Source organism: Epinephelus fuscoguttatus, linkage group LG20 (assembly GCF_011397635.1).
Source record: "Epinephelus fuscoguttatus linkage group LG20, E.fuscoguttatus.final_Chr_v1".
NCBI classification, from domain to species: domain Eukaryota; kingdom Metazoa; phylum Chordata; class Actinopteri; order Perciformes; family Serranidae; genus Epinephelus; species Epinephelus fuscoguttatus.
In genome coordinates, this window is record NC_064771.1 from 25,238,055 (window position 1) to 25,255,268 (window position 17,214).

Sequence of the window (17,214 nt, forward strand, 5' to 3'; positions counted from 1 at the left end):
GGATGACATGCAGCGGAGAACAGCAGGCTGGAATCGAACACTGGGCCAGTGCAGCAAGGACCAAGCCTTTGTACATGGGACACCCGCTCTAATCACAGAGCTACTGGGCACCCCCTCACCCCTTTTTTTGTTGTCATTACTATTATTTAAGTCCTTTTTTTGTATCCAATGGCTGAAAAAAAATGTGAAAATGATAAATGTGCTACTTTGGTTCTGACGCTGCCGCCTCTCTCTATCTGCAGTCACCTTTCTGAAGCCTTGCTCAAAAAGCTGCCGTGTCACAGACACCAAATACAACACAAACCGAAGCTGCTACAGGGAGATTGCATTGCTTCGTGTCAAACGTAAGGCTGCAGATATAACTGAAGTTGTAATAAACATCACAATCCTCGGACCTGGAGAGAGATGTGACCGGAATATAATAGTTTGTAAAAATGTCGCACAGTAACAATACAGACATTTCATACACCAGACGTAACATGGACCTGCAGATGCCCATTTAACACTTGTTAGACACGTTTATGAGTCAGCTGTCATCTTGACATTGTTAGTAGAGACTTCAGTCCGAATCGTGCACTTATATAACTGTGACCACATGAATTTTTAACTCCCACACTCTAAAAAATGGTCACACATGCAGCCATTTTGGTCGCAGTCTAGAGTCCGAAGTTAGGAATGAAACTTGTAAAAAGCTACTGGAAACTGGTGGCACCTCACGGGTGTTGTAGGCATTATGTTTTGGCATCGATGCTAACGCTTTTTAGCTTAAGTAAGTCATTACGATGGACAACTTGTAACTCAACATTTCCTGTGCGACCCTCAATCATATACTGGCTCCCTAAATTTGCACTGAGTCATCAAAATTTTGAGCACCCCTGTTAAAAATATTCTGCTGACAGCTTTACAGTATGACTAATGCATTACAACAGCCAAGTGGCAAATAAATCTTATGCTTTTTATTTGGAGAAACTCCAGTGAGATGCAGAAACTGAGCTAACAGCATTACCAATAAATGAAACAGTTCTACTTTATACTTATAAATCCACTGTCTTGTTAAAAAAAAATTACAAATGTGGATTAAAAATGAGTTTCAAGACATTATTATTTCAGTTATATTAGAAATGAGATACAGAAAGGCAAATTATGTTAAGTTCACTACAAGATACCAAAAACAGACGTCGGCGTAGCTGATGTTTTTAAACACTCCTGCCGTAAACCTGACTACACCTGACCTTTACTGGTCCTCCAAGAATATCATCTTCTATGATAAACTATATTTGCGTTTGAAAGAAACAACCTTCAGGAACAATATCAATTCTCATATTTTATTTTTTATGTAAATCATTTGTAGTGAGAAGCAGATCAATCTCGGTCGGAGAAAGACGTGTCTGGTTATTAGAAATGATTTCTAAACAACGAATAGGTTGCATAAGAATAAGCAGGTATGATTCACAATGTTCGTGAAGGTTGTTCCTTTCATGTGTAAATACATGGAAACAAAGTGTCTCATATTTGTGGTGGACCGGAGACTGTAAAAGGTCAGAGGCGCATCTCATTGCTATGTTGAGGAAAAAGTGGGCAACTAAACACTGTTTCTCAACTGTTGAAAAATTAGCAAGATTTTGTGCAGTCAAGATAAATGTCTTCATATCTCCTGCTTGCGTCAAGCTTGCATCACAATTTCTGGTCACTACTACCATCGATGAATCATGTGACTTCTCCTTGGTACTGTTTATACTTTTGACCGCCCTGATGGCAGCCACATACCCAGCAATCAAGGAGAATTCAATTAGGCCCGGGCACTTCTGCAAATTTCAGTGCAGAGCTAAGATCCATTAGCTTCCCTACTGTATGCCAGAACGTATCACAGGGGGATATGATTTACCACATGGCCACAATGCAGCTAAGGCTTGGACTTGGCTTTTACAACGAGGGACAAGAGATACGGGCAGGGTTTAATAAAGATGATGGAATGGAAGAGTCCATTAGCGGAGCAGGTCTTGGGCAGGTCTTCCAGCTATAATTAATTCTGGGCCCCACTAATAAAGTTAAGTGGCGTAAGTGGAGGCGAGGGAGAGATGGCCAGCAAGAAGTCTGAAGGTGACTCTGCCAAAGCGAGAAGACCTGATGCAGCGGTATGATTGCTGATCAGGAGGACGGAGGCTCCATTGCCTCACTTCCTGTTCTTATCCAATCCACTTGTTAATGCAGTGTTGAGGCAGTAAATCTATATATGGGTGGTGGGTGTTTGTGTTGTAACAGCGGTTCACATAATGGACTTGCATTTATTAAAATTCAATTTTAAAGCTGAGGTAGGCAGTTTTATTTTGGCGTCAATGGGCAAAAATCGTACAATAAACCAGGAGTGTATTGTAATTAAAGCAGAGAGAAAACTAGACTTCTGTGCCTCCTCTTGGCTCTGTATTCAGGCATTAGGCAGACTTTGGCTAATTTAAGGTAATTTCAGAGAGAGGGCATTCCTCTTGGCTGTTTCACAAATGCAGATGCGAATACTTTCGGTACAAGCCTGATTCAGTGGTGCAAAGTCCTGCAGAGAAAGGTGCTATTCCAGCATTGGCAACCACTGCCTACACTGCAACACAACCCACAAAAGGAAGAAAGACATACTTAAAAGAGGGTCTGACAGTAAAGGAAATATAACACGTGTCAATATCAGCAAACGTTTCAGAGATGGAGAGAAAATGTTGCTAAGAGTTTAGCCTTCTGCTAACTACAGCCAAAGGCTCATGGCTGCATGTTTACATTTATCTAGAGTAGGCAGCAACTTTGGAGACTGACCCCCAGTCAGTGGCTGCAGCAACCCAATCTCAATGAGCAAAAACCCCAGCTCCAGGGGACCGCAGCCCAAACCCCTCACTGGATCGGCAAACTTTCTGTTGCTGCCTTTACACAGTTTAGACCCGGTGCTGCCGCTATGACACCCTGCACTGGGGTATTTGCACTGGCTGAATTTAAGCTCCTAAAGCCGCAGACCAAAGCTTCATCTCCCAAGCTGCCTTCCGTTAAATCAGTCCACAGCAGCGGGAAGTGAAGCAGAGAGCTAGCTGGCTAATTCTTGTCTCATTTGTGGTCTCATAAACAGAGATTGAGAGTGGGGTAAGGAGGGGCTGAACGAATGAGCTGTGCAGAGCTCTACAATGAAATAAGATTAAATGAATTGATGTATAGGAAACACTGGGTTACTGTATGAAGTGCATGCATATGCCTGTGGTCATCTGGTGGAAGGGGCTTAGGACAGGAGAGGGAAGAGCTGGAGAAGAAGGTGTTTTTTCGAATTCAGCCTTTCCCATATTTTTGCATACTTTCCTTTTATAGATCATTTTCTCTAATATAATGATAAAACTGAAAAATGGAACTTGTACAGTATTAATACACCATTTTTTTGATAATGTTAATTTTAATTGTTTTTACCTCACTGTGCCAGGCACCTGGGCTAAAATACATTGTTACAGGTACAGCTATTTATGCCAGCTATAACATGTATGTACTTCCGTAGGCTTCCGTCACTTTTGAAAAGCTATTGCTATGTTACACAACATGGTTTTCTAACCTCTTCATCAAACGCAATCAAGCAGCTCCAACAGTCTAGACAAACAGGGTTAGACAGATAAAAGAAGACGGAAAAACAGACAGGAGCCATCAGCCTCCTGCTGGGGCTCCTTAAGTCTAGCTCTTGTTACCGGGTCTACTGGCCTGTCCCAACCTTGTTTGTTGCAACCGCTCGATACTAAAGTACAGTCAGTGGGAATTACTCAACAGAAAGACACCAACAGAGCAATCAGGACAGCCCAATCTACAACTCCCAACTGATGCAACTCTCACCTTTTGCAGCCAATCAAAAAGAAAACATGTGACAAGGACAGATACAGAAAACAGGGCGATTGTCACAAACATCCCTCGGCCTCTTGCTGAGCCAGAACGTGGTAAATTGAAAGCGTGTACTTCAAGCTGTGTGTGACGACAAACGCCTTCTATGCTTCTTCTGTCAAATCATAGGTCAAGCATGAGACAAGCGAACCCAGGGGCATTATTGATCTGCTCTGGATCAACAGACTAAATCATGAATAATTGAATAGTAGGATTTGTTCAGTGGAAATAGTTTTTACACAAGATGTGGGAGAATGTTAACAACAGACCTGTGATGATCAGACATTCATTATCATCCAGGGCTTCGGTGAAGAGGCGAGAAACGATAAGCTCGGGGTTGATCAGGAAACGGATTTCCTCTTGGACGAGCCCGGAACTGGTGACTCCTCCTCCCACAAACTGATTAGCAAAATCCACCTGCAAATCAAGACAGATTAGTAACGATGATGAAGATGGAGCATCCACGCCCTTGTAGCATCGACTGATTTTTTTTGTCACATAACTAAACGCTTTCTTTGATTGTGAAATTTCTAGTTTTCCAAACTTGGCCAACAAGAGGAAAACACCTCATGAAAGGGTCTCAGCCCTTGTTCTTTTATTTGTGACAGAATCCCTGACAAGCTCATTGGGAAGGTGGCCCGAGGTGCTCGCATTACTCAGACATCTGTCCCCCATGCCGAAATGCGCTCTCCCCAGGAGCAGCACTTAGGTGTGCTGCTGCCAGTAGCAAATATCAAAACATGAGAGCAGCCCTACAGTCCAAAGCAAACATCTCCCTCCAGTCACAACATGCTGCTAAATTGACTGCTGACTGATGCTTTGCTGCTTGTTTTCTCTCAGGTTTGTGTGCAGATCTACGGGTGACACTGATTTATTTGTTTATTTTTGGTCTGTTTATGAAAAAAAAAAGGCATATCATCATTTTAGCTCAGACATAGACATGACAACCCATTTTTTTAAGTCAGAAAGCAGCCATGTGGAACATATTGTCCATTTTCTGGACTGACAGTTGTTGCTCATTGGCCTATAGCCATCGCAGACTAACCCTGTCACAACCCCCAGGAAGAAGCTGCAAAGGAGCAAGCAGCATTCTGAGAGCAGATCTCCCCAAACTGGTCACTCAACTCTGGGACAGCAAGCCAGCCTCCAAAGTCGGCTTTGACAGGCTGTCAGCAACCCCCTCCCCCCCCCGACACCCCAACAGAGCATCCATCAATCGGGGCTGCAGTGTGCCCCCTGGAGCTGGTCATGTGTGCACATCAACTGTCAGCCGGTGGCAACTGGAGGCAAACAAAAGGTGAAAGACAGAGCGGGCTGTCCTGACAGCGTACAGGAAGCGCAGTCGACACAGAGAGCAGAGGAGGCTCAGAGGCCTCGACCCCAGTCCCAGCACACACTCCTTCCGACGTGTCACAGCCTCCCTCAAAGGCCTTTTCAGCAGTAGTAAGCATTCTGGGTGAAAGACAATGTGGTGGCTCAGTGACTGACTACAACAGAGGGAAAAGCGGATGGGGAACCAAACACAAGGTGGAGCATCCCTCAAACTAAAAGCTCCTTTAAACAAAAGAATTGACATCCCTCTAAATCACACCATCATGCCCGCTAGAGAACACTTCTGCAAACCATTTGGGTGCCCTAAGTGTAACTGCTTTGTGGTGCCCTCCCCCCACCCCCCACCTTTTTTGACTTCATGACCCTGACACATAATTAATTTTTATCATTTTCATCAATTATGTAGATCACATTGCCCATAATGGTCTAAAGCCCCGATCAGACACAGCATGTTGGCTTCTTGCAATGGTTTTAATGAGAGTGAAGTGTTTCGCTTGCTGCTTTTGCGTTGTCCAGAGCCTTGCGTTTTTCCTCTCTTTGCACCTCATGTTTTTGCAGGAGTGCCCTTAACACCTGGGGTTGAAAATAATTCAACTCAGGGCACAAAAGTTCCCGTCGTCATTGGTGTTTTTTCCCCATAGTCCAATTGGATGAATTGAGAGGTGGGCCTTCAGTGGACCACCCTACATGGTTTGTCTTAACTCGTCTCTCCATGTCTTAACGTCACCCTAGGAAAGCTGCAAGACATATCTAAACAAATTGTAGTCCTAATTCCTTTCTTACGTTTAACCAAACATAATTAGGCCTGAGGTTTGACAGCAGATTGTCAAACTGTCCCAAACTCATCCTAAATAAGTCTTAAACCAACCATCATCCAGCTGAAGCTCCTGGATCAGCAGGTGGTACGATACCCTCCGTGATTTCTCCTCTTTCTGAGCATCTTGTGTACCGACACGGATCTCCGTTTCCCTGTGTCCTGTACCTAAGTGCCCTCTGCTAGACTTTAATCTGCAGATCTGTAAGTATACTTGACAGCAAAAGTGTGGTTAAGCTAAGGACAGGTGATTCGTTGGTTGCCAAGCAATAATGAAAATATCAAAAAAGACGCAGCAAGCTACAAAAAGCGCTGTCTGATCGAGGCCTAATGGTGCCTATTGTAGTGGTGCCTCATCTTAAATTGATATAGTTCACTTTATGATTAAGATGGATAATTATTGGGTGTTTTGATGTCCTTTCTAACCCTTAATGCCCTATGCAGTGTGCATGTACCTGAAGCTCTGTGTCTTACCTGAAGCATTCCATAACCATCATCCTCAATGGTGCCTTCACATGTAATGTGGAGCTTTGTGAGCTGAGTCTTTGAGCTGAAACACAAAGAATGAATCATTTTCGAGTTTTTGACTACCGCTGAGACAACGGATCCTTGTAGAGATTTTACAATTCACATCATACTGCTACTGGTGATAATATTTTTCTTTGTACACAGAGTCAATACACTGCACCTTTTCCAATTCAGAGGATCTTCCAAGCTTCTTCGTGTGAATGTTACAAGTCCAGTTGGCTCTGAAAAGCAAAACAAGGGGTAAAGTAACACATTTTAATATTGTATCTTACTTGACATGAGTAACGATGTATTGCAATGTATTTAACACCTACTTTGTCCAGTGAAAGTTTGGAAATAGCACATCAGGGTTTTCAGCTTCTCAATCTTCCTTGAAGACGAGCTCTCAAACAGCCTGAGGGCCAGAACAGATTATACATTCAATTCAGTTCTTGCTATTAGACTACATAATATGTTCCTCTTCTAGTACTCTTTAAACATGAAGGTTAAACATGGCATCCCAGCCAACCACCAACTCTTTTAGTTCACTGTAGTTTAAACAACTGCAGCATATGGGAGAAGTTCTCGTTACAGGCCGTTTCCCTGCGAAAATCTGTTTATTTTAACCCAAACCACGACTTTTTCTTTATCTTAACCAAGAAATCCCTTTTCGGTAAAAAAGCCCTCTAAGAAACTTCTCCCAACTGCCAGCCAAGACCAGGAGAAATAACTCCCCAGTGCCGTCGAGACACAAGACCTCCACTTAAGCCATGTGAGTGCAGTCATGCTTTAACTTTTGATATGAATTAGTTCATCTCTCACTCAGCTTCCCTTTCAGTCACTAGCCGATTATGTAGGAGTTCCTTCGCTGTTACGACAATGGAGTCGCCCCAGGCTTGCCATCACAGAGTCACACTCATGTGCCATTTTACAGCACTCACACACACACAAAAAAAAGGAACAGGGAGGGAAACAGGGCTCCCTCCTTGGGGGTACATTAAGAAGCCCTGTGTCCCTTTTAAGCAACAGAGTCCTCAGGAGGCAAAAGGTCAATCCCCCTGAAAAATAACACACACACACACACACACACACACACACACACACACACACACACACACACACACACAAAGCTGCTGCTGGTGGTGAGGTGTAGTGGGCGGGTTTGAATGCACTTTCAGCATAAAGCCCACCGTCTCGAGCACAGCCCGCCTCACATGCCACAATAAAGAGACAAGAAATTCCATGTGAGTGAAATGAAAATACGACAAAAGGTTGATGCACTGAGAGCCCTTCAAGGGCTGAGAAACTCATTCATCCAAGTCAGCTCCTGCATTCATTTTATTTTTTGTCAGCATGGCCCCTAGAAACAATCGTGCGTCTTGCAGTCCTCGGGGCAAACGTCTTTGACATAAGTCAGCCACTGGTGAGAGCAGGCTTTTAGTAACATATCGCAGTATGGTCTTTGAGGAACAGAGAATTAATACACAATTATATAACATCAATATACCCCCCCACAGATGTGAAAAAAGCTATGATGTAACTCAGGAAAACAGTTTAAGTGACTACAGTATGTATAACAGCTGGGTTTCTGCATCATCAGCACAAGAAAACCAGTCTCGAAAAACACAGAGCTAAATAATAAATAGTTTGCTATTGAAGAATACTTGAACGAGTGACAGATCCAAAATTAAATACGCAAAAACACCCAAACAAACAGTCATAATAGTCAGCATTATCTCGATGCAAATAAGAGGTCTGCATCAAGATAAAAGAACTTCCAAGGATAAACAGCTTTGTTTTTATTTCCTCTACCTATTCCTGTGGGGAAAAAAAGCAAGAAAATAACTTTGGAACTGACAGATCTTTATCAAAAAAAAAAAAAAAAAATCAGAATAAATGAATGATTTCAAAAAGAAACTCAAAGCTGGCTCAAACCAAATTGGCGATTCAGGACCATTTTTTTGCAGCAGGCTAAAAAGACAACAGTGGCTTTCCTTTTCAAATCACAGCAGAGACCTTTATGTGAATGAAATACTGATGCAATTGAACTCTGTTACAGCCTTCTGCAAAACAGCCAATGGCCTTCTCCATTGTCAAAAGCAGCCATCTGAGTCAATGTTAATCTAATTCCCTCCTCCATTTAGGTAATTACACTGTGATGCCAACAGAGATGGGGGACATGACTGAGCAGGGATCTGCAGACTGTTTCTGCATTACTCCACCCAGACGATCTCCACAGTGAAAGCTTGCAGGGATTAAAAAAATACCTTCATGCCCTCGTCTTTGTCATAGTTGATGCTTTGGAAGGAAAAGGTTTGGCTCTGAACTACACGTAAAGAAAGGGTCTTAATGTTCTGCTGAAACTGACCAACAAATAGTATTGCAGTGTATAGTTGTGCCAAGTATTGCTGGTTAAAGGTGTAAATACCTCAGAGTGATTACTGTGTCTGATCAATAAGACAATATTTGCTCATGTGTAATTAAATCAACGTACAATGCAAACATTTGGTTTGACACCAAGCCAGACGATAAAATGATTAATGAAGAAAACATATACAGTAGTGCCCCCTCATGGAAATGAAACTAGTTGTCACGGCAGCATCATTTCCAAACTGATCATGCAGGGTTCCTACTAAGGGTGGGTGATATGGCCCTAAAATGATATCACGATATTTCAGGGTATTTTTGCAATAACAATATTCTTGACAATATAACAAATTAGTAAAATACATGTATATACATAGAATTGTAACAAAATAATTGACATAGTATAACATGTTAACAGTTTGCCTTCAAATATTCAGTAAAAACTAAACAAAAATGATCTCTCATTTCTTTAGTTTGTGAACAACAGCAGTAACTCAGAGTGAGATTCAGATTCTGTATACAATATTAATAGTTCAACAAAATAAAATCTACCACAAATTAGACATCTAAACAGCTCCCAAATACAAAAAAAACATCCCCTGGGATCTATATATATAAATCAGCAGGTGATTTCCTTCTTTTAGTAAAATCCTAAATGATTGAGTTGGGTTTTTTTCCACCTGGACCTTTATGCTCTGCCATTTCTCCTCCAATCATCACGCTGTAACCTGTGACAGGCTGTTATGATACCACAACTATTGCACATTCACATATATGGAGTTTTTGGTCGAGCCACGAGCGTCACGTAGGTTTACATTACCAAAGGTTTATGACAAAATCACTTGATGACACCGACTCCTGTGTGCGCACGGTGAGAGAGGAGAGGGAGAGACGCTGTGCTGCTGCCAGAGGAGCCGCTGAATAAGTTCCCTCTGCAGGGAGGGTAACACACCGTATCTTGCCAAAAGAGTCTAAAAAGTCCGAGGCTGTTCATAGAACATTCAGGACGCCCAGGCCTAACGATGCGACGCATTATTCCACACCTCTGAAGCTGCTCTTCTTTTTGGAAACACCGCAGGGGCCGGGATAATTTTGCTTTCAGCCGTATTACAATATGAATCGTTCATATCATATTAAAAATTGTACCAGTATTATCGTGAACGAGATGATATGCCACACACAAGTGAGATTTAAGACTTGTTGAGAGAGACTTTTTTTTTTTATGCCACTCGGAATTAAGTTTTAAAACCAATTCTACAATAACCAAAACTGACGAGAAAAAAAAAATTAACTAACACCAACTACTTAGGGTTTGCCCAAATATTTATCGAAACACAAAACACGACCTTTTTTTTGTCACGTAGCAGGACGAGGGTAGATCCGAACTGGAACCCTAACTGCACAGTGACAGCTAGCTAGCAGACAATAATCCTCTGCTGTGAGCATCCTGGCCAGAAACAAATTATCATAGTTGCTGGTTTCATTATCCTGATCTGCGTGACGTTGGTAGAAGCAATCAGTAAATTATTTAAGAAAAACTGATGTTACCAATTATTCTGAGATTTTACAATGCAACGTCCGAAAAAAAAAAAAAATCTTGCTTCCCATTGCTGAGCATTTTTAAGACTTTTAAAAGACTGATTTAAGACATTTAATACCAGTTAAGGCCTTATTTTAAGATCAATGAATTGAATGCCTTTTAACACTTTTTAAGGATCTGCAGGAACCACGTTTGTGTAACTCTACGCATCATGTATAAAACTTCCATGTCCCCACATTACCTGAAGAAGTTGATGTCTGGGTAGTTGCGGTACTCAGTCTTTCTGGAGTTGCGTCGGGGGAAGGTGCAGAAGAAGGCGTTGGCGAGCAGACATGCCACCTGCTCCTGAGACATGGTGATGGAGTGGTCCGTGCCTTGCTTGAGGAGGGGTATCGGCTAGAGGAGGAACAGAGGTACAGCTGAGGAAGGTCAAAATAATTTGTTTTGTCAATTTGCCAAACGAGGCATAGAAGTTGAATTAATGCCACTAATTTGGCACCACTCTGTACTTCTTGAATCAGCCATCATAATTACAATCAACGTTCATCTTTGCTCACAAGAGACCCAGACTCCTAATAAAGGCTGTGGGTTTATAAATAAACAGTGCATCTGTGTAAGCAATTCTGTAATGACAGTGGGGAGACCTTGTTGCATCAAAGACCAACAGGAAAAATGACTTTGTTTGGCTACAAGTAGCACTGGCAAAATGAAGGAACACACAGCAATATTGACAGACATGATGGATTTAATTCAATTTGCTCGCTTTTCAACAGGCTTGTAGTACAGAGGGCTTCAACTTTTTTTAGTCCAAGGACCCCTTAGCTCCAAGAGAGACGGAGCAGAATGAAATGAGAAATAATTTTTGTTTCTTTTTTATAATATTTGAAGGCAAACTGTAAAACTATATCAAGGATTTTGTTGCAATTCTATTTTCCTAAATTAATAATACATACATATATATATACATATACATATATATATATATATATATATTTTTTTTTTTTTTACTAATTTATCATATCGTCAAGAATATTGTTATCACAAAAATACCCTGAAATATCGTTGTCTTATTTTGGGGCCATATCGCCCACTCCTAATGTCCGTACACTTGAAATAATAATAAAGGTCATTGGCCAACATGTTTTAATAGAACGCAAATGTTAGCTTGGTTCACCTCATGGATAAGTGTCGCAAATTTAGCTTTAGCTAGCTAACATGACTGCACAAAGATTCATGGATAACAGTTAGTAGTAGTATTAATCTCTACATCTCTCCGCCTTACACATAGACCGGTTTTCCGGTCAGAATCAATTGAATTCTAGGTCAGTTTTAGACTAGCTACTCAATTTTTAAATGTTTATCGTACCGTGAAAATCATATATATTCTATTTGACTCTATCAAAAAAATAACTGATCACAAAAATTATTATGGGAATAGAAAGACAACTTTCTGTGCTACTCATCATGTAGACTGATGTTTAATTTTGATGGCCTACAACACTGAGTTTACTACACTTGTCACTAAATGCATTACATTACCACAATGCTGTTTGCTTGGGTAATGGTTTTATTGGTGCGGACCATTTTGAGTGTTAAATATACGAAACTACAAATAAATTTCTTGGCCAAATGAATACACAAAAAAACCTTTTGATGGGACTTTTTCGGCTGCAAACACACACTGCTCTTCATCATCCACACACCAAAGAACGAGATGACCAAGACGACTATAAAACATTGGACAAATGACCGTCAATAGCTACGTGCCTTGACCTCACAATTTTTTACTACCATCTCACAAGATTATTTGTCATGTCGTGACCTTTGGGATCAACCTGCTGCGGTGATCTACTGTGTCGCAGAGCAGTGAGCTGGTGTCTGTTGGTTAGTGATGGCTGTTACCTTGGTACAGAGCTCAGATGCTCTCAGTGCTAATTGCACCATGTCTGGCAGCAGGGAGTCAAACAGATGTTCAGCGGCATCAGGCTCCAGGACCTTGGAGAGAGCGAGAGATCTGTTTATGTTTGTTGTTTTGCCACAAAACTCAGCTGTGACATTATTAGCTGTTTGGGTTGATTAGGGCAGACAGAGGACGGATCAAATTAACAGCTCGGATTCATATCAAAATGTTGAGGCTTTATGTACAATTTTACTGGTAAACAAATATTAATGAAATATAAGCAATGCAGAACATTAAATGGCAAAACCCTCTTAAAAAAATTGTAAAATTCGGCTATTCAACCTACAATACTGTGCATGTAGGAGTAAAACAGCTAGTGGAAAATAAAAAAACCTGAATATTCTTATTTATTCATTTATTTGGATTCCCATTAGTCACTACAAAGGTAGCAACTACTCTCCCTGGGGTCCACACAAGCAGACATTACTTCATAGAATAAAACAAATATATGACTAAAAATCCAAGGCAAAAATAAACAAAATACAACCAAAAAACAGGAAAACTACAAAATAAAAATTTAGAAAACAAACAAATAAACGAACAAAATGAAAACAAACAAACAAAACCGAAAGATTAACCACAAAATAGTCAGAAATTATCAGAAAAAAGAAAGAAAGAAAGAAATAATTGACTATTACCTCATACTGCACATTTAAAGGAACAGTGTGTAAGATTTAGGGGGATTTAGTGACATCTAGTGGAGAGGACTGCAGATTGCAACCAGCTGAAACTTCTCCCGGTGAAAATTCCCTTAGTGTTCACTGTGCAGGAGTTTTTAACCGAGAGCTGAATTATCTGTCTCTCCAAAACAAACGGAACGGGTAATTTAAAAACACTGAATAAAGCAGTTTCACATTAACAAAAATCAGTGTTTCTCCAAGACAAACCCTCGTAGACGTGAAAAAGCAAAAACACGAATGGCCCTATCCAGAGCCACTGTTTGGTTTGTCCATTGTCGGTTACTGCAGAAACATGGCACTGCAACATGGTGATCTCCGTGGAGGAGGACCGTGGAGGATAAATGTAAAAAGGTAATAAAAACACAATTTGTCTTATCAAGTGATTATACACAAAAGAAAACATACTTATCATATCCCAAATCGGCCAGCATTTCCCCCTCAATCCTACACAATGGACCCTTAGAATTGACTTTTGAAAGACATGACTTCATATCATTAAAAACATCTGGCTTAAGCTGGACAGTTTGTCTACAACAATACCCTCAGAAACAAATACTACAGTAACAATACTGCATTAGTGCACTAATGTGTCTTAGACAATATATACTACCCGTATTTACGCTCGTATTGCTTCAAAATGTCAGAATGATCAATCACAAAGCAATTTCATCAAGGTTGCACGGCCATGCCAGCTGATTAAACAGTCTTCCTGGAAGAGATGCAAATGACCGAGCGTCTGAAACAGAAAGGACAGTGTGTTCCCAGGACAAGGAGCCTTGACTGGTGATTTAGCAAAGGACATTTATATTATGGCAAAGGAAGCCTGACTAAACACTGTCATAAGTAATGACCTGGTTGACATCATAAACTGCTCCTATGGGCGTAATAAATGACGCCAGCTGACAGGGCGAGACGGTGGATATAGCTGAGGTAGTATAAGCCAAGCTCTTTAAATCAGCACAAGATAGTGCATCAAATCAACTGAACTAACACTCGGTATGACTTGATACAGGTCTGTACATCACGCCAAACTGACAAAGTAATCAAGCAAGATGCGGAGGTGTGGGCAGCGCAAAACCAGAGCTCCCATACAGATTTAACACAACCCACTGACACTCTTGTTCCTATTCCCAACAGGTCTGAGCAATAAAGCAATCTGCTTGACTGCGTCTGTGGACGTGTTACCGTGTTAAAATAAAACACTTGCGCGCTCATAACCGTAAATACAACACTGGTTGGGCTGGAGAGAGGGAAATGGACCAAACCAACCCTGTCCGTCAACTGCTTCTCAGTTATTCATAAGTTGTGCATGCCGAGATGAATATTCAATGAGGGTGCCTGGCCCGTCACTCTATGCCATTCATGTCTACGTTTCTCTGACACTCAAAATAAGTCTGCTCCTGTGTCTCAAATCTGGCTCCTCCAGAGGAGAAGTAACAAACTAAAAAATGTGATCCATCCATTACATTGCATTGTTTGCTTGTGTGTTGCACTGGAAATAACTCAAATATATAGGATCCTCTCTGATTGGTTTTTAAAATTAGATATGTTCTACACCACCACTATATTCAATGGCCTATATGAGCTGCTTCCCATCAATACATTACAAATACTGCACATGTAGCCTAATAGCTACCGCCTCTGATGCATATTTGACTATTAAAAAATAAATTTATTACTCAGTCGAGCTGCGAGTAAATTCTGTAAGGGACAGAGGCAATAAATAGTCTTTGTTAAGAGGAACTGTGTGTGTGTCAACTTTGCAGTAATATAGAACATAAATAAAGCAAACGTATTTTATGTGAGCTACAATGTCTTATAGTAGGTGACTCTACAAAGTTACATGAAAGTTTCTAACATGAAAAACAATTGTGCCACTTCTCATTTTCACAATTTTAGGGTCAAATATGCAAGTTTTACAGTGTTTACTAAATTACCAATGAGGTTACAGGGATAAAACAGTTTGTTTTTTGCCCTTATTCTGAAAAAAGACAATATTCCTACTAAACTGTTTACATAGCTAATTAAGAAAATGAATATTTCACAAATATCCCTGTTTACATGCAGTCATGCGTACTCAGAAATTACGGGTGGAAAAAAAAAAAAAAAATCGATACAGCAAAGTATCGCGATATTTCTGCAATATCGTATCATCACACGGTGCCAAGTATCAATTTTTTTTTAAATTATATAAATTATTAATATGACAAATATTAATTAAACTTTAGGTAGCCTACTACAATAATATAATCAATTGCTTTTTCAGTCAACTTCATAAATTTTGCTGCAAATAAAATGGCTGAAGTAAGACGAACAGACAGAAAGCTTTATCTTATTAGATAATACAAATGTTGACAAAGTTTTCCTTCTGGGACAAAATTTACAGTTGGGAAAAAAGGCAATAAATCGCAATATATCACAATATATTTTATCGCAATACTCAGCACATTGCAACATGTTTAAAATTAATATTGTATTGTGACCTAAGTATCATGATAATATCGTACCACGGAGCCTGAGATACTTCCAACCCCTACCTAACATGTCATTTATCAAATTAAAATATGGAAATGTAGACCGTCTGTCGCTGGTGCCAGGATTTTTTTCAGACTTATTCGACTGCGCAAACACAACCTCCCTGTTTCATTCCTTCCACCACCGTTTTGAAAAATTTGGCAGTGTGATATTTAAACATATCCAAAAGCCTGTTGATATCCAAATCTTTCATAATTTTTAAAAGTAGGTGTGTTTCTCCTTTAGATCAGAAATGTGGGCATTTGTTTTGTGCATGCATCTCTACCTCTGCCTTGAAAACTGTTGGCGAGTTGTTCCATGACATCACACAGAGCTTAGGGTTAACAGGCAACAAGCTGTGTGTTGCAAACTTCGGTAAAATCTCAAGTAGGGATGCATATTCCGAATACGTTGTATACATGTCCAAAGAAAGCTCCAAAAACCTGAATAATAGCTGCACATCCCACGTCTTATTTGGAAAATCCTTCATTTGGAAAGAGGCCTAATTCAGAATATCCATACAGAATATGCTGTTTACAAGACCCGTATCAAATTCAGAATATTGTCATTTTCAGACTCCTACAGGAATATCAGCATGCATGTAAAAGTACCTACTGATTTCGACATACCATCTTCACTTCAATCATCAAACCAGTTAGTGGCCAAATTATGTGGCACCTCACTTTAAACCCACCTCTGTTTTCATTTATATGATGGTGCTGGACATTTTGCAGTCTGACAAAATCAAACGTTGCCATCACAGCAGACTTGACACAATTCAAATCCAACCTCAACAACAACTTGGCCCACAGCTAAAGCCTCTCAACATGTTCCGATTTTATCTAACAAAATTCCCACTGGGACATGATTTATGACATACATACAGCACACAATTGATTCAACAGTACATGGCCGGAGTAAAGCATTCTCTGGGATGTAATGTCAGCCATTTTCATTTCTGACAAGCTACTAAACATGACCTTTTGGCAAAAGATTAAATTATTTCTCTAGAGTCACACTTTGCCTCTGAAGGGCTGCAACATTCTTTCGTGAGAAATCCATTACTGTTCTTGTTCAAAATGACAGAAACACATTTGACATGCTGGCATTCACCAAAACATGTTACATGTACTTTATTCCTGAAAACATGTAACTGATGTATTCTATGATGCAATGCAGCACAGAGTGGATGAGCGCTCCCTTACTATATGGAAAATAAAGCCTATTATTTGTCCTGTCTCACAGGCTCAGGATTTATATCAGCTCTCATGTCACAACATGGCCCATCTCTCCAAATAGAAGATTCCCATCCCCTTCATGAGCCAGACAGTAGTACAGCCCTCCCTGATTCTCTACACAGGATGACGCAGAGCGCATCAAAACACAAAAGATGATGGATGGCCTCAGAACAAGGCAGGAGAAGACACTGACAACTCTGAGCAACAACCAATGAACCAACAGCGCTCTGGCCATCATGATGCAACTCAGGCCTATTTCATCCTTGGCCTGTGAAGAAAATGAGTTAGCCAGGGACCGTATAAAGAATAAATAAATAAAAATCACATAAGCACCTTTAAAATACAGACTCATAATCTGAGCCTCAGAACTCCAA

At 40.5% G+C, this 17,214-nt stretch overlaps 1 protein-coding gene across 1 annotated transcript in view; it reads right to left on the reverse strand.

The window, feature by feature from the left end:
* The window catches only part of LOC125881084 (poly(ADP-ribose) glycohydrolase-like), a 32,699-nt gene that overhangs the window by 11,525 nt on the left and 3,960 nt on the right, over positions 1-17,214 (reverse strand). The window contains exons 7-12 of the mRNA XM_049564044.1: positions 12,351-12,443; positions 10,690-10,844; positions 6,877-6,956; positions 6,723-6,783; positions 6,509-6,584; positions 4,158-4,305 (exon numbers count right to left, since the gene is read on the reverse strand). Coding sequence (XP_049420001.1) covers positions 4,158-4,305; positions 6,509-6,584; positions 6,723-6,783; positions 6,877-6,956; positions 10,690-10,844; positions 12,351-12,443 — 613 coding nt within the window. The remainder of the gene's footprint in view (positions 1-4,157; positions 4,306-6,508; positions 6,585-6,722; positions 6,784-6,876; positions 6,957-10,689; positions 10,845-12,350; positions 12,444-17,214) is intronic.